At 40.9% G+C, this 24,470-nt stretch overlaps 1 protein-coding gene across 1 annotated transcript; it reads left to right on the top strand.

Annotated features, from left to right (window-relative positions):
• Positions 1-6,126: 6,126 nt before the first annotated feature.
• Positions 6,127-7,221, top strand: LOC124550962. The gene has a single exon (XM_047125818.1). The coding sequence runs from the start codon at positions 6,127-6,129 to the stop codon at positions 7,219-7,221; it is 1,095 nt and encodes a 364-aa protein (XP_046981774.1).
• Positions 7,222-24,470: the final 17,249 nt, after the last annotated feature.

Genomic DNA, 24,470 nt, shown 5'->3' with positions numbered 1-24,470 from the left:
AAAATATAATTCACAAAGTACCAATATCAAATGCCTTTTAGGCTTACTACAAGTAAAAGGTTTTATGATAGGAAATAGTTTCACATTTCATTCATAAGCTCCAGTCTCTCAAGCATGAGATCGAAAAGTAGCAGCACGAAATTTTTATATCAGTGTGGAATCATCATACTCTTCCATATAATTTGTGTGATGTTCCAGTTTCTTCTCCTTCTTCGTTCTAATATACTACCTTGTCATCAATAAGCCTGTAAACTATTCCTGCCATTGTCAAAACTTATTCTCCGGTTAACTTCACTAACCATGCAAGAATCACAGGGTCAATTATCCCGCGTTAGTGCAAGTGTTGTCTCTGCCAGGGAAATTATTTTCTGGTTAGGCGTCATTTTTTTTTTTTTTTTTGGTCATCAGTCTACTGACTGGTTTGATGCGGCCCGCCACGAATTCCTCGTTTCCTGTGCTAACCTCTTCATCTCAGAGTAGCACTTGCAACCTACGTCCTCAATTATTTGCTTGATGTATTACAATCTCTGTCTTCCTCTACAGTTTTTGCCCTCTACAGCTCCCTCTAGTACCATGGAAGTCATTCCCTCATGTCTTAGCAGATGTCCTATCATCCCGTCCCTTCTCCTTATCAGTGATTCTGCGTAGAACCTCCTCATTCCTTACCTTATCAGTCCACCTAATTTTCACCATTCGTCTATAGCACCACATCTCAAATGCTTCGATTCTCTTCTGTTCCGGTTTTCCCACAGTCTATGTTTCACTACCATACAATACTGTACTCCAGACGTACATCCTCAGAAATTTCTTCCTCAAATTAAGGCGGTATTTGATATTAGTTGACTTCTCTTGGCCAGAAATGCCTTTTTGCCATAGCGAGTCTGCTTTTGATGTCCTCCTTGCTCCGTCCGTCATTGGTCATTTTACTGCCTAGGTAGCAGAATTCCTTAACTTCATTGACTTCGTGACCATCAATCCTGATGTTAAGTTTCTCGCTGATCTCATTTCTACTACTTCTCACTACCTTCGTCTTTCTCCGATTTACTCTCAAACCATACTTTGTACTCATTAGACTGTTCATTCCGTTCAGCAGATCATTTAATTCTTCTTCACTTTCACTCAGGATAGCAATGTCATCAGCGAATCGTATCATTGATATCCTTTCACCTTGTATTTTAATTCCACTCCTGAACCTTTCTTTTATTTTCATCATTGCTTCCTCAATGTACAGATTGAAGAGTAGGGGCGAAAGGCTACAGCCTTGTCTTACACCCTTCTTAATACGAGCACTTCGTTCTTGAACGTCCACTCTTATTATTCCCTCTTGGTTGTTGTACATATTGTATATGACTCGTCTCTCCCTATAGCTTACCCCTACTTTTTTCAGAATTTCGAACAGCTTGCACCATTTTATATTGTCGAACGCTTTTTCCAGGTCGACAAATCCTATGAAAGTGTCTTGATTTTTCTTTAGCCTTGCTTTCATTATTAGCCGTAACGTCAGAATTGCCTCTCTCGTCCCTTTACTTTCCCTAAAGCCAAACTGATCGCCACCTAGCGCATTCTCAATTTTCTTTTCCATTCTTCTGTATATTATTCTTGTAAGCAGCTTCGATGCATGAGCTGTTAAGCTGATTGTGCGATAATTCTCGCACTTGTCAGCTCTTGCCGTCTTCGGAATTGTGTGGATGATGCTTTTCTGAAAGTCAGATGGTATGTCGCCAGACTCATATATTCTACACACCAACGTGAATAGTCGTTTTGTTGCCACTTCCCCCAATGATTTTGCCGACCGCGGTGGCCGTGCGGTTCTGGAGCTGCAGTCCGGAACCGCGGGACTGCTACGGTCGCAGGTTCGAATCCTGCCTCGGGCATGGGTGTGTGTGATGTCCTTAGGTTAGGTAGGTTTAAGTAGTTCTAAGTTCTAGGGGACTTATGACCTCAAATGTTGAGTCCCATAGTGCTCAGAGCCATTTGAACCAACCCCAATGATTTTAGAAATTCTGATGGAATGTTATCTATCCCTTCTGCCTTATTTGACCGTAAGTCCTCCAAAGCTCTTTTAAATTCCGATTCTAATACTGGATCCCCTATCTCTTCTAAATCGACTCCTGTTTCTTCTTCTATCACATCAGACAAATCTTCACCCTCATAGAGGCTTTCAATGTATTCTTTCCACCTATCTGCTCTCTCCTCTGCATTTAACAGTGGAATTCCCGTTGCACTCTTAATGTTACCACCGTTGCTTTTAATGTCACCAAAGGTTGTCTTGACTTTCCTGTATGCTGAGTCTGTCCTTTCGACAATCATATCTTTTTCGATGTCTTCACATTTTTCCTGCAGCCATTTCGTCTTAACTTCCCTGCACTTCCTATTTATTTCATTCCTCAGCGACTTGTATTTCTGTATTCCTGATTTTCCCAGAACATGTTTGTACTTCCTCCTTTCATCAATCAACTGAAGTATTTCTTCTGTCACCCATGGTTTCTTCGCAGCTACCTTCTTTGTACCTATGTTTTCCTTCCCAACTTCTGTGATGGCCCTTTCTAGAGATGTCCATTCCTCTTCAACTGTACTGCCTACTGTGCTATTCCCTATAGCTGTATCTATAGCGTTAGAGAACTTCAAACCTATCTCGTCATTCCTTAGTACTTCCGTATCCCACTTCTTTGCGTATTGATTCTTTCTGACTAATGTCTTGAACTTCATCCTACTCTTCATCACTACTATATTGTGATCTGAGTCTATATCTGCTCCTGGATACACCTTACAATCCAGTATCTGATTTCGGAATCTCTGTCTGACCATGATGTAATCTAATTGAAATCTTCCTGTACTCCCGGCCTTTTCCAAGTATACCTCCTCCTCTTGTGATTCTTGAACAGGGTATTCGCTGTTACTAGCTGAAACTTGTTACAGAACTCAATTAGTCTTTCTCCTCTTTCAGTCCTTGTCCCAAGCCCATATTCTCCTGTAACCTTTACTTCTACTCCTTCCCCTACAACTGCATTCCAGTCACCCATGACTATTAGATTTTCGTCCCCCTTACATACTGCATTACACTTTCAATATCCTCATACACTTTCTCTATCTGTTCATCTTCAGCTTGCGACGTCGGCATGTATACCTGAACTACCGTTGTCGGTGTTGGTCTGCTGTCGATTCTGATTAGAACAACCCGGTCATTGAACTGTTCCCAGTAACACACCCTCTGCCCTACCTTCCTATTCATATCGAATCCTACACCTGTTATACCATTTTCTGCTGCTGTTGATATTACCCGATACTCACCTGACCAGAAATCCTTGTCTTCCTTCCACTTCACTTCACTGACCCCTACTATATCTAGATTGAACCTTTGCATTTCCCTTTTCAGATTTTCTAGTTTCCCTACCACGTTCAAGCTTCTGACATTCCACGCCCCGACTCGTAGAACGTTATCCTTTCGTTGATTATTCAATCTTTTTCTCATGGTAACCTCCCCCTTGGCAGTCCCCTCCCGGAGATCTGAATGGGGGACTATTCCGGAATCTTTTGCCAATGGAGAGATCATCTTGACACTTCTTCAATTACAGGCCACATGTCCTGTGGATACACGTTACGTGTCTTTAATGCAGTGGTTTCCATTGCCTTCTGCATCCTCATGTCGTTGATCATTGCTGATTCTTCCGCCTTTAGGGGCAATTTCCCACACCTAGGACAAGAGAGTGCCCTGAACCTCTATCCGCTCCTCCGCCCTCTTTGACAAGGCCGTTGTCAGAATGAGGCTGACTTCTTATGAAGTCTTCGGCCGCCAATGCTGATTATTTATCAAAATTTAGGCAGTGGCGGGGATCGAACCCGGGACCGAAGACGTTTTGATTATTAAACAAAGACGCTACCCCTAGACCACGGGTCTTTGTAAACGTGTTTTTGAGCTATTATGAGGATAGAATTTAATGTCTGATAAGATTTGTCAATGGTATTCCTTGCATGATCAAATTAAAATAACGATCGATTTAATTATTTCTTTTCGATGTATTTTACAAGACCTGCATCTTTCTGAACGCCAGATAACGATGATTAAGAGAGCCTGCAAATTGAATTTTTTTTATAAATAAATAATATACCCTCTGTTATGTAATTGAATTTCCTGTGTTGAGATCCTTCCCCTCAAGTACAGAGACGCCAATTTCTAGGTGGGAGGGGAGGAGGAAGTGGGGGATGGGAATGCTGGGGATTTACCAGAGGGGGATTGGTTAATTAATTGATCAATTTAATTAGTTGGCCAATCAAATTGATAGAATGGGTCTATTCGAATAACTCAGGCCTGAATATTCGAATAACTCAGTCCTGAAAGTGTACTGGTATTGGCGAGTAGGAGGGATGGTTTGGAGGTTTCCGGAGAAGTTGGAAGGATGAGGGGGAGGGAGGGGTGGGGGGAGGTTTCTCAGAAGGTTGGGTTATCCACAGGGGTCATAATTCACTTGGCAAAACATTAGATTAAAGACCTGTCAATCAAAAGAGAACAATACATTTGCCCCTGAATGAAAGCTGGGCTCTGGTGTAGGCAGCCCACACTAACAAAATGTCCTTGTGCCAGCTTTATCCTACTACTGACGTTACCTGCATCATGCATGATGCCAACAGGGAAGTAGGTAGAGACTGGTGTTAGAAAATGGTTCAAATGGCTCTGAGCACTATGGGACTTAACATCTATGGTCATCAGTCCCCTAGAACTTAGAACTACTTAAACCTAACTAACCTAAGGACATCACACAACACCCAGTCATCACGAGGCAGAGAAAATCCCTGACCCCGCAGGGAATCGAACCCGGGAACCCAAGTGCGGGAAGACTGGTGTTAGAGTGTGGTCCCCTAAATTTGCTTAATAAAACGATAAATTTGGAAGAATAGGAATACATTTTACAATATTGTGTACAGAATACAACAGAGAAATAGGTTGGAGATGATGGTTGTATGAACATGACTACAAATCCTGTCATAAATCAGCATCTGTGTAGCAATGTTATGTGAACAATAACATTGCTAAAACGGACTGACATGCTCAGAGTCCCTAACTGAACCAAATGGAACACTGTTGGTATGGGTTTGAACATCAACTTTGCTCCTGACCCCAGCACCCAACATCACTACCTTCTCTGGTTTCCGCTCTTGAGAAAGAATGGACTACCATTCCTCTACAGACATTCAGACACCTCACTCAATAGTGTTAGCAGCAGAATTCAAGCTGAAATAAAGTCAGAAAGGGACACACTCCATATTAATAGCCACCAATCGATGTCTGGACACTTTTGATCAGATAGTATATATGACAGTATAGGTCATTTCTGACGTGTTATTCTCTTTTCCAAATTATTATGTTATTTTACTGTAGTCATAAAGATTCTGAGTCATGGTGCTTGATTACGTTCAGTTAGTATGTTGGTTTTCTGAAGAGTGTACTACATTAAGATGTAAATAATTGCAACATTAAGATTTCATTACTTTAAATTCGAAGTTTTTCGTCACACTTTCATTTTGGTGTACTAGAAAGCCATTTGAAATCAATACAATAAAGTGCAGTACTGTGGCTAACTGTTCTTTTTCTATTACAAAAGATCGACACATGAACTGTGACACTTATGACAAACCTCTTTATGGCTTTAAGTCAATTCCATTCTAGATTAAAATGCAAATTTTTAGGTTGCCTATGAAACGCATGATCAGAGTACATTGTACCTTTGACTGTACTGGCGATGTAATGACATTCAAAATGTACACTGCGTTTATGAACAAACCTTACATCCCACCACAGTTACGTGACATTTGATGTTAGTGTATGTTGGCGACAAAAATTTCGTTCTGCACATCTTAAGTTCTCTCCACAGATATTCCTAACTTACACACACTGCTGTGCATTTGCAAGGTACTTACTTACATCGTTCATACTTCCCTGTCAATTGTCCAGTACATCTGAGATGCTCCTGGACATTGCTAAGTAGTTCTCTGTTTCATTTTCAGATCTTCCGATTGAAAATCAACGAGGAGATGGCAGAAATATCCAGGAGACAGAAGATTCTGAGAGAAGTGAGACGTCTTCATCTGTTCTGTAAGGCAGTAGGACTAGTGCCCTTCAGCATAGACATGGAGAACGTCAAGCTGGACATGAAGGCAACAGATATTGTTTATGCCCTGGCCATCTTCATATGCCTTGTGAGCACACTAGTTCCATTAGTGCTAACCTGGATGGGAGTCCATATGCATGGTCTTCCAGCCGCTGTGTACTTAAATGCAATCTCTTCGTTTGTATTCTTATTCATCAACATCACTGTAGTATTATTAGAAATGTTGGTCAATACGTCCAGATACAGGAAAATGGTCCTTCTACTTGGCAACTGTGATCGGGAGTTTTCACAATCACAGATTGGTGCTGTAGACAGAACGAGCATTGGGTGGATTGTGGGACCACTTGTCAATATCACTGTCTCAAGCATGCAACTTATTAACATTGCCATAAAAATGAAATCTGTGAATACATTGCAATTGGTGCTGGCCTACGTAGTGAACACATTGGTAACATCAGGAAATCTCTTCAAATTTTATTTTTTGCTGTTGATGGCAAGACAGAGAACAATTACACTCAACAATGGCTTGTTCAGTATGAGTATGCAGCAGTATGGCAGGAGAAGACTCACTGAAGACAGCTCTAAGAGAGAGTGTTTTACTGTTCTCAGTCAAATGGCTAATGATGTTGATGAGGTTCACTTCTGCCAAAGTATAAGATCCCTCAGGCGAGGATTCGAGGCACTCTGCAGCCTCTCGGACGAAATATTTTCGGCGCACAAGGTGTTCTTGGCACTGTTGCTGCCTACACTGTTTATGGAATCGGTGTGCACCGTTTTCCTTACGTGCAAGCGCCTGAAATACGGGGATAATTTCCAGGCAACGGAACACACGTGGGGTGCCCACTTCGTGCAAGTCACCCAGTTCTTGCTGGTGCTGCTCCCAGCCCACATGACGATTCGGCAGTTGGAAGACACATCTACTGCCGTATTCCATGTGCTGCTGCAAACACCATCAGGCAGCAGACCCGAAGCCGAGCTGAAGCTCTTTGACCTCCAAGTGCAGCGCCGCAGCCCCAGGTTTAGCATCTTTGGAGTCGCCACGCTGGACTTCCGGCTGCTGACGACCTTTGTGTCAGCTCTCACCACCTATGTTGTCATTCTTTTCTCGTTGTAGTACTTCAATTTCATTACCTATCACAGTTTATCTTGTAGTTTTCTGTGTGAAAAAACCAAAATAAATAAATGTAGTCCGCAGTATATACACATTATTCCTGAATCTCGTTTTACGAAATACATGCAACACACTAATGTTACCTTCTGCTATGTTTTACCATCTCTGAATCAGAGAATGCAGGCATTCATAGTCGATATTCGCATAACTGATAGTTGTTTCACAGTCTAACATAACAGTCGCGACACTTCGCCTCGATTTTGTTGCCTTCAGCGCCAGCAGCGCTCCAAGCGGCCGGTAGGTTGAACTGTGACTTCGGCGCGATCGTGAAAGCGAATAGTGATTGTTTATTTTGATTTATACAATGGTTTTTACCATCTGGAGCGTTTGTAGCGCAATTAATCGCAGGAGCAATAGGCAGAAGACACCACAGCCGTCTTTTTTAGGTTTCCTAAGGATCCTGAGAGGTATATACCATCATGTTACTAAACTGTATCGTCAGGATTCACTTGCAAATGTATGTGTATAAATGATGAATGTTTCGTTTTAGGAGCATTTTTAAATGTCTTCTATTGTTTTGTTCTATGTCTTTCGGCTGAAGAGCAGCGCATATGCTGCTGCCAGCCCACCCCGATGGGGAATTGAAATACAATAAAGAAAAAAAATAAATAAATAAATTTTAGGAGCAAAAAAATGGCTAGTTAATAGCAGACAAGAAGACCTTATGAAGAAAGACCCGGTTTACCTGTATAATAATATTAGGTTTTGTTTGCTACATTTCGAACAAAACCAGTTCATGAACGCAGACAATAACAAACTCGTGTGGAATGCAGTACCCACACTGTTTGACATTCCAAATAAGCCACCTCAACTGACGATGAAGAGGAAACTGCCACAAAGATTCGACAGTCAATCTAAAGCTGTAAAACAGTCCTATGACGCAGAAGCAGCCAGTTCAACTCTCCATGTATTAGTGCCAGATTCGTGAGAATCGTCAACACAGACCTGCTTTGACGATGAAGTAGTTAGATTAAGGGCAGCTGCTCGTGCCTTACAAAAGCGTGTGAAGTATCAGAATGTGCAGATCGCTAGACTTTGAGCGAAACTATTATAGGACAAGGAAAGTGCCTACAGACAGATTGTTTGAAAATTATTCAAATATTTGGTTTTTCGTGAAATGTAATGTAATCAGCTCATTATAATGTTTTCAGCATATTTCTCCCACTATTTGTCAGTTGCTTGTCCCACTTAGAATAATATAAAGATGAAGGTCGTACTTGCAACAGGCGACAATGACAAACACAGTAGGCCTACAGAACGATAAACGAGCTGTCCATCGCTTTTGAATGTAGAGGTACATGTCTGTGCTTCTTACATGTGAATCTGTGTATTGATATTCTTTTGATATCAACGTGGTAAGCTGCAATTCTGTCCAATGTCACAAGTGTTTCTTCACGAATGTGTTGTAGCTTGTCACTCTATTCATGGTTTTTATCCACACTTGCGCTTATTTTAGAATCATTTTTAGAAACATATATGCCTTCTGATACTACGCAAACTCTTGGAGGCAAGAAACTCACTCGAATAATTCGAAAATTACGTAGGAAAAGGATGCAAACAAACATTATGCTTACGACGCGTCTGACTTTCACCTTACTTGCCGCTTGGAGCGCTAGTGTCGCTCCATCTGTCAAACGGCAACAACTTTTACTGCAGTGAGTGTCGCGACTGTTATGTTAGACTGTGGTTGTTTTATGAGAATACATCTATAAAACTACAGACATAACCCAACCATGGAAGTACAAGGTTCTGGAATATCAGTTAATTGACAGAAAGAAAAATTCGATAGACTGCAAGAGGAGACAGTAACTTTCCCACCTTCAGATATGAGTCATGCCGTTATTTAAGTCTGACAGAGTTCTGTCTAAGAATGAAATAGACATGCTTGCTAAAGGAAGAAAATATATGGTTGCACTTTCTGCAAGATATTCTTGCTAATTTCGAAGCTGGAATCCGTTTTCTACCTGAACAAGCTGTAAAAGATTTACACATAGAATCAAGTAAGATATTTCTTAGGAGCAAACTACCTAGTGGTAACTTAACGAAAGGTGAAATGAAAGCTCACTTAGCGCCACTTGATTGTCTGACCTGTGGGATTGCCAAAACCTAGCCGCTGTCCTACAGCCGTTTATAAGAAACACTGACGCTTGTATTAAAGATTCCGGTCATTTAACGAAAAATTAAAATTCTTCAGGCTGAATCCAGGTGATACTATAGCCAGATTTGATGTTGTATCACTTCTTCGTGAGTTATTCTCACAGTTGAAAGTATTTTCGGAAAGTAATATGGAACATATCTTTTAACAATTACTCATATTAACATATTTTCAATAGAACTACAAATCTATGAGCAAACTGATAGAGTGGCTAGGCGGAACTCACTCAGTGCAAGTGAAGAAGCTGCCCTACAGATGGCAAAGAAGAAACCCTCATAAAGTCTACAGAAAGCCCACTCAAACAGATAGATACCCACACGGAAATTCCATCCGAGGCAGGAAAGAGGAATGGTCAAAACATTGATGTGGCCGGGCTAACAGAGATGGCTTCTCTGACAGAGAGTTAAATAGGGCACCGCATCCTAAAAAGTCTATAGCTTCTAATGAAAAATAACCAACTTATGGGAAAGTTTTCCTTCCATTTGTAGAAACAGTCACAGATCACACCAGCAAAGTACTTAGTTACATATTCCATAGATCATTTGAACTGTTCTTTTATCGAAATGATATGGAATTAGTCAGGTTACTGGATATGTATACATGATAAGTGTTAACATTAATGAATACATTATCATTTTATTCCTACTCATACAGCTACACTTAAAAACAAGTTTAAAAAAAATACTGGCAATTTGCCGGTTTTTAAGTAGACATTCGTCAATGGAATAGAAGGATTTGTCCAGCAGAAATGATTTTAAATTGGATTTAAACCTTACTTCGCTGCCTGTCAGACACTATGCGTTACTGGGAAAATGATCAAAAACTTCTATCGCTACATTCTGAAGCCCTCTCTCGTTCACTGACAGATTTAACAATGGGCAACAAAGGTCATTTTTCCTTCTAGTATTGTAGGTATGTACATCACTGTTCTTTTCGAACTGTGATGGATTATTTATGATGAATTTAATTCGTGAAAACATGTATTATGATGGTGCAGTTAATATGCCTAGTTCCTTAAAGAGGTGTTTACATAACGTCCGTGGATGAACACCACATATTACTCTTACTGCTCATTTTTACGCAATCATTACTTTCCGAGTGAGGAGTCACCCCAGAAAATTATTCCGTACGAATTACTGTGCGTAAATATGCAAAATACGTCAGGAGATTGAGATATTTGTTGCCAAGATTAGCAATTATGCGAAGAACAAAAGTAGCTGAACTTAACTGTTTGAGAAGCTCAGTAATATGCTTCTACCAGTTCAAGTTTTCATCAATATGTACAACCAAAAGTCTCGAGCATCCAACCGTACTTACTGACTACTGCTCCTGTGCTACATCAATTGCTGGTATGACAGTATTTCTTGGTCAGTACTAACCACCAAATTCGTTTCTCTAAAACTGTGGTTTTAGCAAGCCCTAAATTCTCATGTTTACTACGCTAGAATGTACAGAGAGGCCACATAAGTTCAAAACCACAAAAACAATTTTAATAGAAAAGAATAAGGATTGAAATTAGACAAATTGTCGGTCTTAGTGTTAAATAAAACAAACAGCACGAACTCATTCACACTGCAATCTCCACAGGACATCTCGGTGCGACACCACGATGATAATGATGATTTGGGTTGAGGGTTCGCTCGACATCATGGTCATCAGCGACCTGACGAATAGTCAGCATGCAAATCTAATGGATGGGGACGAAGGCTGTCCCCACATGCGGAGCAGTGTATAATGTATTACAGGTGTGTAATGTATTACAGCCTGCCGCCCTTTCCCACCAATTTAGGGGTGAGTCCAGTGAGTTCACAAAATTTCACCACCCTTGCAACACTGGAATCGGCATCTGCGAGGATGGTGGGCAGATCTCCAGCGAGACTGAGGGCTCCCCTAACATCAGTATACAGGACACATATAGCTATAATATGCTGAACTGAAAGCGCCACGTCACAAAGTTCACAGAGTTGTAGTTCCTCCTGTCGGAGAAGGAAGCCATGTGTTAAAAGGGCTATGTCCGATGCACAGTCTGGTAAGCAAAACCTCCTTCCAGTGACGAGGCTGACGTGACGTCCGCCATGCCTTTGTGGTCGATTTGAGCAACCGCAGTTTGTTGTCTGTCACCTGCAACCATTCAGTTTCCCACGACTCCACGATCTTCGGCAGTGGTCTGATGCGTCACAGACCGTCCGTCACGTAGATTACATAACAGTTCGACATGCTTAGCTGCTTTCTCTGACGGTGTGTCCAGCATGGAAGACGAAATGTTAGGCAGAGAATTACGCCTTGGACCACAGTCTTATGCCCATAAAACAAATATCAGCAATCTTCAGCAATCTCTGTAAGTGTTCTGATACATAAGTAGACCTACAATCGCCATAATGTTGATCTGCCTTGAGGTCGGACTTTCCAGAGAGGATCCCACTTAACTGGTGCATTCTAAACAACAGTTGTAAATCTACTAGTGGTATGTATTCAGATAATATAATAATAATAATACACTCCTAGAAATGGAAAAAAGAACACATTGACACCGGTGTGTCAGACCCACCATACTTGCTCCGGACACTGCGAGAGGGCTGTACAAGCAATGATCACACGCACGGCACAGCGGACACACCAGGAACCGCGGTGTTGGCCGTCGAATGGGGCTAGCTGCGCAGCATTTGTGCACCGCCGCCGTCAGTGTCAGCCAGTTTGCCGTGGCATACGGAGCTCCATCGCAGTCTTTAACACTGGTAGCATGCCGCGACAGCGTGGACGTGAACCGTATGTGTAGTTGACGGACTTTGAGCGAGGGCGTATAGTGGGCATGTGGGAGGCCAGGTGGACGTACCGCCGAATTGCTCAACACGTGGGGCGTGAGGTCTCCACAGTACATCGATGTTGTCGCCAGTGGTCGGCGGAAGGTGCATGTGCCCGTCGACCTGGGACCGGACCGCAGCGACGCACGGATGCACGCCAAGACCGTAGGATCCTACGCAGTGCCGTAAGGGACCGCACCGCCACTTCCCAGCAAATTAGGGACACTGTTGCTCCTCGGGTATCGGCGTGGACCATTCGCAACCGTCTCCATGAAGCTGGGCTACGGTCCCGCACACCGTTAGGCCGTCTTCCGCTCACGCCCCAACATCGTGCAGCCCGCCTCCAGTGGTGTCGCGACAGGCGTGAATGGAGGGACGAATGGAGATGTGTCGTCTTCAGCGATGAGAGTCGCTTCTGCCTTGGTGCCAATGATGGTCGAATGCGTGTTTGGCGCCGTGCAGGTGAGCGCCACAATCAGGACTGCATACGAGCGAGGCACACAGGGCCAACACCCGGCATCATGGTGTGGGGAGCGATCTCCTACACTGGCCGTACACCACTGGTGATCGGCGAGGGGACACTGAATAGTGCACGGTACATCCAAACCGTCATCGAACCCTTCGTTCTACCATTCCTAGACCGGCAAGGGAACTTGCTGTTCCAACAGGACAATGCACGTCCGCATGTATCCCGTGCCACCCAACGTGCTCTAGAAGGTGTAAGTCAACTACTCTGGCCAGCAAGATCTCCGGATCTGTCCCCCATTGAGCATGTTTGGGACTGGATGAAGCGTCGTCTCACGCGGTCTGCACGTCCAGCACGAACGCTGGTCCAACTGAGGCGCCAGGTGGAAATGGCATGGCAAGCCGTTCCACGGGACTACATCCAGCATCTCTACGATCGTCTCCATGGGAGAATAGCAGCCTGCATTGCTGCGAAAGGTGGATATACACTGTACTAGTGCCGACATTGTGCATGCTCTGTTGCCTGTGTCTATGTGCCTGTGGTTCTGTCAGCGTGATCATGTGATGTATCTGACCCCAGGAATGTGTCAATAAAGTTTCCCCTTCCTGGGACAATGAATTCACGGTGTTCTTATTTCAATTTCCAGGAGTGTAATATCATGTGACGAGGGCCTCCCGTCGGGTAGACCGCTCGTCTGGTGCAAGTCTTTCGATTTGACGCCACTTCGGCGACTTGTGCGTCGGTGGGGATGAAATGATTATGATTAGGACAACACAACGCCCAGTCCTTGAGCGGAGAAAATCTCCGACCCAGCCGGGAATCGAACTCGAACCCTTAGGATTGACAGTCTGTCGCGGTGACCACTCCCCCCCCGCCCCCCCTCTCATTTTGTTCGTTGTTGGTGGATGTATTTGGATGTTGTGGACGTCACATTACATCCATTCAAGTTCGTTTGTTGATCCTTCCACTCAGTTTTTTATTACAGAGGCCAAACAGCTCTCTGACCGAGCACGCTGAGCTATACCACTCAGCTATCAGGGGCGGACATGTATTCAGATGTACTATATCTAGTGTGACGATAGCATACAGATTGTACTAGGAAACCTTGAAAGCTGAAGACAGTAGATGAATAAAAACTAAATTTAGAGACAGAAGGACCTAGAACAGAACGCTGAGCTATACCACTCAGCTACCAGGGGCGGACATGTATTCAGATGTACTATATCTAGTGTGACGATAGCATACAGATTGTACTAGGAAACCTTGAAAGCTGAAGACAGTAGATGAATAAAAACTAAATTTAGAGACAGAAGGACCTAGAACAGAATTCCAAGATAGAGACTGACAATCTTAACACAGTATCTATGGAAACAGTGAGCTGACGAAAAAAACGTACATGGAAGAGGGCTATCAAATAATGAAGAGTATAATGTTGCATAACTTTACATTTTTCTCTAAAATAAGACATAGGCTTACTTGTTCCTAAAGCACAACAGGAAAAACAAATGTCTCTGGCTGCCTTCCTGAAACACTGAAGCTTGGCTAACTTTAACAGTTTGAAGGGTCATATTGTGATTTCAGTTGTTCATATGATCACGCTGAATGGAAATATAACAGGTAAGGTTTACAGAAGTATTTTAGACAACCATATTCACTGTCACAGGAATTGTCTCTAGTACTGTCTGCATTATCCAAGATGATGCCACTACTCACTTAGACAGGCATACAGAAAACTTGTTTCTGTGCACATGAAATAATATATCTTCCTTAGTCCGTAAAATCGATGTATTTGGATATCATCGAGCCATTGTAGATAGTAAGGCTTGTTACCCTCTTCCAAGATCTCTTTCGAAACTAGAATAACTTTTTAAGAAGAACAAATAAATTCTTATAAATCTCCTACTGAGATATACAATGAATTGACTTTTAAAAACTGAGGCTTTTCTGCGTGTTTGCATTATTCCGCTCAACGCCTGTACATATTTGCATCCTGCAAGCATCTACAGACAGTACTCACAGTGAAGTACAGAGTGACAATTATTGAATTATATGAAATAAAATCGTCATAAGTTCTGAATGGTTTGCATTAGGACTGTACGATTAGCCGCGACATATAATGGGAATTGGTATGCTCGTGTGCATGGGCCTTGTTGTTGCCAGCCATTTGCACATGAAAATGTCACAGTGCAGTGTGTCTGAGGGTATTGCACTTGTGAAGCGAACAATAACAGCCCAACTGCGACTCAGAAGTTTGCAACCGGGTTCAAACTGAAGGCAATTGGTCCAAGTGTGTTAGCAATCAAAAATTTGATTCTCAAGTTTGAGAGAACGGGCAGTGTTCGTGATGACAGTGTCGGCAATGTCGGTTGTCCAAAAAGGGTGAAAACGCCTGAAAACATCGAGAAGACAGGCGCTGTGTCTCAAACCAGCCCCAGGAAATCGATCAGACAAACTGCACAATAGGTGAGAATCAGCGGGAAGACACTGTGAAAAATTGTTGTTGAAGACCTTCGTCTCTTCCCATACAAAATTCAAACCCATCAGCCATTAAGCTACAGGGCCATAGAAAAGCGGTGGTGTTTCGCCCTGTTGACTACAGAATTGACGAACAGGACTTTGATGTGAATATGGTTTAGTTTAAGGACAAAGCCCACTCTCATTTTGATGGGTTCGTCAATAAGCAAAACTGGCGCATTTGGAGGACCGAGGATCCACATTTCACGGTCAAGAAGTCTCTTTACCCTCAATGGGTGACTGTGTGATGTGCAATGTCCAGTCAAGGAATAGTCGGTGCAATATTCCTTGATGGCATGATGACTATCAAATGGTACATGAAAGTTATGGAAAATGATTTCATCCTTGTTATCCAAAGCTAACTTGATTTCGACAAGATGTGGTTCATGCAAGACGGAGCTTGATCCCATCGAAGCATCAGTGTTTGATGTCCTGGGGAGCACTCTGGGGACTGCCACATTCTCTGGATGTGAACACATGCGACTCCTTTTGTGGGGCTATGTTCAAGACAAGGTGTCCAGCAATAACCTCAAAACCATTGCTGAACTGAAAACAGCCATTGAGGAGATCATCAACAGCATCGATGTTGTGACACTTCAGCAGGTCATGCAGAATTTCGCTACTCGTCTGCACCACACCATCGCCAATCATGTCATAACCTAAATCCGAATATCTGTAGTGATGTTCACATGTTGAAAAAAAGTATGTGCATGCTGTAGTTTGTAAGTAATTTACATATTCTCATATAGTCCAATAATTGTCACCCTATAATGGTTTTAATTATTATTCCTTTCCTGGACACTATGCAGGATTAACAGCTCCAGTTAGACTTGCAGGAAGTGGACTTGCAGATCATGAGCCACTACTCCTTACCCTCTGTAAGAGGCAGCCAGTTAAAACTGAAGAATCTAAAGTAGTTGTGGTACGAAGACAGAAGGAAGAGTACATAAATATGTTTGTTGATAGATTAGGAAGTGCAGATTGGGACTTTATATATAATTGTCAATCTGGAAAAAGGGAAGCTGAAATTAGCTTTGGTAACTTCTTTAAAAAGTACACAGATTTATGGTATTCTTGCTCACCAGTAAAAAAAAATTAGATATCCAAATGAAATGAAAAAGAAAAGTCTGAACTGGTTCACACAAGAGCTAGTAGAAATTAGAGGAAACTTGCATATGCTGTACCAGATGCATAAACAAGCCTCTGACCGAGGGGCAGAACAGAGTGTGAACATTCATAGGTCATATCTGAAATGCAAAAAATACTATAAAGCTAAACTACTTCTGGCAAAAAAGCAAGCAGTGGAGAACTATATAGAAAGAGCTCCCAATAAATGCAAGGCAACCTGGCAAATAATAAAACAAGAGAATACACCGAAACACACAGAAACAGCTCTGCTTGATCCTGAAGAATTAAACGAGTACTTTTTAAACTCAGTTAAAGAAATAAGTAACAGTATCAAAGCAACAAATTCATCTGCAATGAACCTTGTTGGAACACCACTGCCTGTTAACCTGGCATTTCAATGGAGGGCTGTCACACCTGCTGACGTTATAAAAGCTGTATCCAAATTTTGAGGTTCTAAAAGTATGGACTGTTATTGGTTATCAAATAACATAATTAAAAAGACAATACACTCAATCGCCAAACCATTAGCTTATATTTTTAATAAATGTGTAGAATTTGGAGTTTTTCCGGATGCACTCAAGGTATCAAAAGTTGTCCCAGTTTTTAAAAAAGGAGACAAACATCTCCCCCAAAGCTACAGACCAGTCTCCATTGTTCCAATATTCTCAAAGGTATTTGAGGCGCTGATACACACACAAATAAGCAACTTCTTTGAAAAACACAATATCCTATGTAACAATCAGTTTGGCTTTCGAAAGGGAAAGAACACAACAGGGGCCATCTTGGAAATCATTGACCAAACCTTAACAGCTTTTGAAAATAATAACATGGTATCACTGGTATTATGTGACCTAAGCAAAGCTTTCGATTGCATTCCTGTTGACATACTACTGGGGAAACTAGAGTTTTATGGGGTGAGAGGGAGCACTTTATCTGTGATAAATTCTTATTTAAGTAACCGAAAACAATTCGTTTCAGTCAGAAATTTAAATTCTTCCATCATGGAAATCAGCACAGGTGTACCACAAGGGTCTATCCTTGGACCCTTCTTCTTCATTGTCGCTATTAATGATTTACCTAAAAATATAACTCACCCTGTTGTGTGTTATGCTGACGATACAACACTACTTACCACACATCAGAACATTTCAGATCTGAATAACCTAACAAAAGAAACACTAGATAAGGCCCTGGACTGGTTTGCAGCCAATAAGCTCCTATGCAACCCTGACAAAACGCAACAACTTTTAATGGGAACATCAAATGAAGTAGGCAATAACTCAGTAAAACTCTTAGGTATTCACATTGACTCAAAACTATATTGGGAGGAACATGTCAATCATGTATGTGAAAAAATATCTCGGGTGGCATATCTTCTCTTGAAACTAAGGGAGGTAGTGAGCTTGGAGTACCTCAGGGTGACATACTTTGGGCTATTCCAGTCACATATTTCATATGGTCTTATTATATGGGGGCACTCCCCTCACATCAACAACACATTGAAATTACAAAAAAAAGTCATACGTATAATATGTAAAAGAGGTCATAGGGAGCACTGTCGTCCTCTTTTCTCCAGACTCAGAATACTTACTATTATAAATTTATACATCTATGTGTCTGTACTCTATATTAAAAATAAAATTTCAGAATTTATTGCCAGAAAGGAAATACACGAACACAACACCAGGGCGAACGGTAATTTAGACATACCGCGCCACAGATTAGTGAGAACAGGAAATTCCCACAAAGTTAACCCACTCAAAACGTTCAATAAACTGCCAATTCACGTTCAGTCTATGGATACAAATTCTTTTAAAATTAAGTGGTACAGCTGGCTGTCAGATCATCCATTCTATGACATAAAAGAATTCTCTGAGATGCCTGAGAAGAATATAAGCATTTAAAAGTTGTCTGTAGTTAAACATATTATTTTGTGCTGTGGTTAATCGTGTGTAATTACAAAGTTTATACTATAAACAATAAAATACCTTATTATATTAGATTATAAGATAGCTTGTTGCCTTAGCTTTTAAAAGCTATCCTTTGTAATTTGATACACTGCCATGCTTCAAATGTATTTATAATGTATTGACAGAAGTTTATTTTGTTATTCTGTATGTACTAGTACATCTTGTATGACGAAACCAACATCATTGTAAAATGATCTATGGTGAATAAAATTCTTGAAAAATTCTTGAAATTCTCCCTGTACTCTTCTACACATACCCTAATGTCAGCAATTTTCCACCACAGTTTCTGAGCAATAGCTACATATGGGAGGAGAAGTATGTTCATTTGAAGACTCTATGTTTGAGACGGAAATCTTAAGAACACATCTTATATGACTTTTTCCTTGCAATATGTTCTATTTGAATTTCTTGGGCATTTCTGAATGCTGAAATACTCTTTAACAGAGTATTTTCTCGCACATTAAAACTATGGGTTGATTCAGGACTCGCACCCAAACTGTTGTGATCTGTATCACATAAAAAATTGATTATATGCAGCAGCCTTGCTGAAAGTCTTTATTTAACAATAATTCGTCTGTCTTGGTTCCCCTCTATAATTTGTACCCCCCTCTTCCCCCCAATACTAAATTATGATCCCTTGATATCTCAGTATGTGTCTTTTCAAATGATTCCTTCCTTTAACCAAGTTAGCCACAAACTTCTTTTCTTCCCAGTTTTATTCAGTATGTGATGTATGTCATGTGCTACATGAATCTAATCTTCAGCATTACTCTGTAACACAACATTTCGAAAGCTTCTACTCTCTTCTTGTCTGAATTGATTATCATCCACATTTCACTTCTGTATGGTGCTACACTGCAGGCGAAAACCATCAGAAAAACCTCCTATCACTTAAATTTATATTCAATGTTAATTTAGTCCTCTTCTTCAGAAACACATTTCTAGCCATTGGCAGTCAGCATTTAATATCCTCTCTATTTCGCCACTACCAGTTACTTTATTTCGGAAACAGCAAAACTCAGCTGCTACTTTTAATGTCTCTTTTCTTAACCCAATTCCCTGAGCAATGCTTGATTTAATTTGACAATATTTCATTACCCTTGTATTGCTGTCATTGTGTTCCATCTTACAGCCTTCTTACAAAAAATTGTTCATTCCATTCAACTGCTCTTGCAAGTCCTTTGCTGTTTCTAAGAGAATTACAATGCCAATGGCAAACCTCAAACTTTTTATTTATTCTCTCTGAACTTTAATTCCTTCTACTCATTTTTCTGTGAAATAGCTTTGGGGATAGGCTATAACTCTGTCTCACTCCCGTCTCAACCACAACATCCTCCTCATGCTGTTGAACTCTTATAACTGCCATCTATTTCCTGCACAAGTTTTATTTAATCTTTCACTTCCTTTATTTTACCTCTGCTACTTTCATAATTTTTAAGAAGTGTATTCCAGTCAACATTATCAAAAGCTTCAAAGTCTACAAATGCTGTAAACAAAGGTTTGTCTTTCTTTGACATAACTTGTATGATAAGTCCTTGCATCAATACTGCTTTGCACATTCCTGTATTTCTCTGGAACCCAAACTGGTCTTCACTAGGGCAGTTTCTATCAGTTTTTCCAGTCTTTTGTAAATAACTCCCATCACACTTTATTATTTATTAAACTATTAGGTCAGTAATATTCACACCTCCTAAGCACCTGATATCTTTGGAATTGGAATTATTACATTATTCTGAAGTCATATCCTGCACATTAGGTGAAATAGTTTTGTGATGGCTGGCTCTCCCAAGAATATCCATGCTTCTGAGGGAATGTCATCTATTCTAGTGGCCTTGTTTCAACTGAGGTGATCGGTGCTCTATCAGTTCCTTTTTGCAGTACCATATCTTCACACACATCTTCATCTGCTTCCAAATCCCTTTCTATAATAATGGCTTCTAGATCATTTCCCTTGTATAACTGCTCTATATATCCCTTCCACCTATCAGCTTTCTCTTCCTTGCTTAATACTGATTTCCATCTGAGCCCTTTATAGTGGTACTGCTGCTTCTCCTTTCCCAAAAGCCCTCTTTAATTTTCCTATAGACAGGATCTATCTTTACCCTAGTTCTATATGCTTTTACAGCCTTGCAGTTGTCCTCTAGCCATTCCCATTTAGCCATTTTGCACTTTCTGTCAATCTCACTTTTAGACATCTGTATTCCCTTTCACCTGATTCATTTGCTGCAGTTTATATTTTTTCCTTTCATAAATTAAGTTCAGTATCTCCTATGATATACAATGACATCTACTAGGCCCTGTCTTCTTACCTCTTTGATCCTTGCCTGCCTTCACTATTTCATCTCTCAAGGCTGCCCATTCATTTCCTACTGTATTCCTTTGTCATATTTCAGACAATCGTTTACTATCACTTGCTTTGAACCTCCCAAAAATATTAACAATATAACATTTTTTTCAACTTACCTGTCTCATCTCCTGTTTCCTCCATTTTTGGCAATTTCTTTAGTTTTCATCTACAGTTCATAACCATTAAATTATAGTCAGAGTTCACATCTGCTCTTGTAAATGCCTTAGTTTTAAATTTGGCTCTGAAACAACTATCTTACCATTATATAATCAATCTAAAACATACAGTGTCCCATGTCACTTCCATATATACAACCTTCTTTCATGATTCCCAAACAAAGTGATAGTGATGATTATGCTTTATGAAAAATTCTACCAGACGGCTTCCTGTTTCATTCTGTTCCCCCAGTCCATATTCTCCTACATTTTTCCTTCTCTTCCTTTTCCTAGTATCAAATTCAACTCACTCATCACAATTAAATTTTCCTCTTCCTTAACTATATTAAATAATTTCTTTTATCCCATCATTTGTCATTTCAGTCTCTCATCATCTACAGAGCAAGTTGACATATAAACTTGTACTACTGTGGCGGGTGTCAGCTTTGTGTCTGTCTTGTCTATGGTAATGTGTTCACTATGTTATTCACAGTAGCTTACTTGCATTACTATTTTCTTGTGCATTATTGACCTTCTCTTTCAAATTTGGCAAAGTACCTATCTGATTAAGTGATCTAACATTCCACACTCCAGTGAGCAGAATAACCTTCTGTTCCTGATTATGAGATCCTCTCAAGTAGTCCTTGCCTAGAGATCCAAATGGGGGAGCATTCTAGCTGTTGTTGTTGTGGTCTTCTGTCCAGGGACTGGTTTGATGCAGCTCTCCATGCTACTCTATCCTGTGCAAGGTTCTTCATGTTCCACTGCAACCTACATCCTTCTGAATCTGTTTAGTGTATTCATCTCTTGGTCTCCCTCTACGATTTTTACCGTCCATGCTGCCCTCCAATACTAAATTGGTGATCTCTTGGTGCCTCAGAATATGCCCTACCAACCGATCCCTTCTTCTAGTCAAGTTGTGCCACAAATTTCTCTTCTCTCCAATTCTGTTCAATACCTCCTCATTAGTTATGTGATCCACCCATCTAATCTTCTCGCTATTCATCGTAATTTAACCATACAGCAGAGCTCCATGGCCTCAGGAAAAATAACGGATGTAGTTTCCCCTTGCTTTTAGCCAGTCGGAGTACCATCGCAGCAAGGCCAGATCAGTCAAATCATCCACAGTTGTTTCTGCAGTTACTGAAAAGTCTGCTGCTGCTCTTCGAGAACCACATGTCTTTTTGGCCAGTCCACAGATACCCATCCGCTGTGGTTTCAACTACAGTATGGGTAAATGCAAGCCACCCTGCCTTGGTAATATACATGGTTATCATAGTTCCTCATTGTGAAAGGTGAACAAAATAATAAATGAATTAATATAGATCAGATGCCATACTTAAAATTGTATTACTGTCAGCATGGACTTCACTGATGACACAGCGCACTTGAGCAACAGCACTGATACGTAAAAAAGCAGCTCAGCCATGTGATGGATCTGTCTGAGAGAGTAAGACTATAGAGTGCTTTTTACACAATGATACACTAGACAAGGTACAGTTATGTACCAGGATGAATAACCACTGACAATGGGAAAATTATAAGGTTCTATACATTTAAATTTTTAGATGAGATGTTCCTGAATAAAGGGCTATGTCAAACCACTAATTGCAATAGCATCACAAAATTAGACCTATATTTTTTGAGAAACCAACGCAGGTAAAACTGTAGAGATCTGAACTCACAACACATGGTCTTAGCAACAATTTTTCTCCCTGCACATAATTCACAACTGAAACAGGAAAGGTGAAGAGATAGTAGTGCACAAAGGACCCTCTGATGAACACCTAAGTTGGGTTATAGTGAAGAGACATAGGTGTAGCTGGGGCCTACCACCAGACAAAATAATTCTGCAATACAGTTTTCAGCATAGTTAAGATATTTCAACTTGATTATCAAAATAGAAGAGTTATGTACATTGGAGACTGTGAGTACAACTGGGTTGACAAATAAAATGACGACCTAATGGGGACCTGCACAATAAGTTGGGATCTATCATACCACTGTTTGAAAGGGAAGTGTAGTAACATGATTCACATTGTCCATTGCACTTCACATAGTGTAGACTGGGAACTGTCTGCTAGGCATGCCCGATGTATAACTGACTGGGCACGGCCCATGCTGCCTCAGTTGTTGTTGTTCCACCGGAAGAGGGTGCGGCCGAATTCTTGCGTGCCCTCTGGTGGACGGGACTTTACTTGCGGCAACTACTGTCCGTGACGTGACGTGCCGATGTGCGCCTCCCGCGATCTTTCTGGTGGCTACTGCAGGAAGGCTGCTATTTTATGTGCCCAAATGACTAAGAAGATCTAGAGTTGCATGTGTTCAAGGAGGAAAAACTCTACATAGCTCAGAAACATGAAGAAGATCGCAGACAACTTGCCAAGTTTAGGGGCAAACTGAAATGGGTAGTACAATTATGCCAAGGTGTCAAAATGACCTCTAAAGGCAGAATACAGATGTAGCCTATGCCACAGAAGCAATGGGAGTTATAGTCTGCAATGAGTCGTCCTCTTCTAACATTACCTTTTTTTATAGTAATAACTGATTCCATGTATAATCTTGAATCTAGCTTAGGTGAAAATATTCTCAGCAATTTCATTAAAAGAATTCATATGGTTTTGTATACAATGTATTATATTTCAGGCTAAAATGTATAAAAAAGAAATTAAAGTGTTACAATCAATACAGGGTTATTACAAATGATAGAAGAGATTTCACAGCTCTACAATAACTTTATTATTTGAGATATTTTCACAATGCTTTGCACACACATACAAAAACTCAAAAAAAGTTTTTTTAGGCATTCACAAATGTTCAATATGGGCCCCTTTAGTGATTCGGCAGACATCAAGCCGATAATCAAGTTCCTCCCACACTCGGCGCAGCATGTCCCCATCAATGAGTTCGAAAGCATTGTTGATGCGAGCTCGTAGTTCTGGCATGTTTCTTGGTAGAGGAGGTTTAAACACTGAATCTTTCACATCACTATGCATGAAACTTGCCCGCACGCGTTCAACCGTTTCTTCGCTCACTGCAGGCCGACCTGTTGATTTCCCCTTACAGAGGCATCCAGAAGCTTTAAACTGCGCATACCATCGCCAAATGGAGTTAGCAGTTGGTGGATCTTTGTTGAACTTCGTCCTGAAGTGTCGTTGCACTGTTATGACTGACTGATGTGAGTGCATTTCAAGCACGACATACGCTTTCTCGGCTCCTGTCACCATTTTGTCTCACTGCGCTCTCGAGCGCTCTGGCGGCAGAAACCTGAAGTGCAGCTTCAGCCGAACAAAACTTTATGAGTTTTTATACGTATCTGTAGTGTGTCATGACCATATGTCAATGAATGGAGCTACAGTGAATTTATGAAATCGCTTCAATCATTTGTAATAGCCCTGTATGTAGTAACAGTTAAAATTACTCTTCTTTTAAAAATATTTGAAATTACAAAATTTGTGGCTAACTTATAATTCATACTATTAATTGCACAATCTAACACCAATTATTATTAAATTCATTTCTGGATTAATTTATAAAATAATGTCATATTTTATCAATGATTCATCTTTAGTTTTGAAAACTCTTTTTCTCTGTAAACTCTTTGGAATAATGTGACTACCGCAGAATGTAAGTAGCAGTGGGCATGCCTGTGATGG

Source organism: Schistocerca americana, chromosome 1 (assembly GCF_021461395.2).
Source record: "Schistocerca americana isolate TAMUIC-IGC-003095 chromosome 1, iqSchAmer2.1, whole genome shotgun sequence".
In the NCBI taxonomy this organism is placed as follows: domain Eukaryota; kingdom Metazoa; phylum Arthropoda; class Insecta; order Orthoptera; family Acrididae; genus Schistocerca; species Schistocerca americana.
The sequence above is the reverse complement of the archived record's forward strand: the minus strand, read 5'-3'. Positions and strand labels throughout refer to the sequence as shown.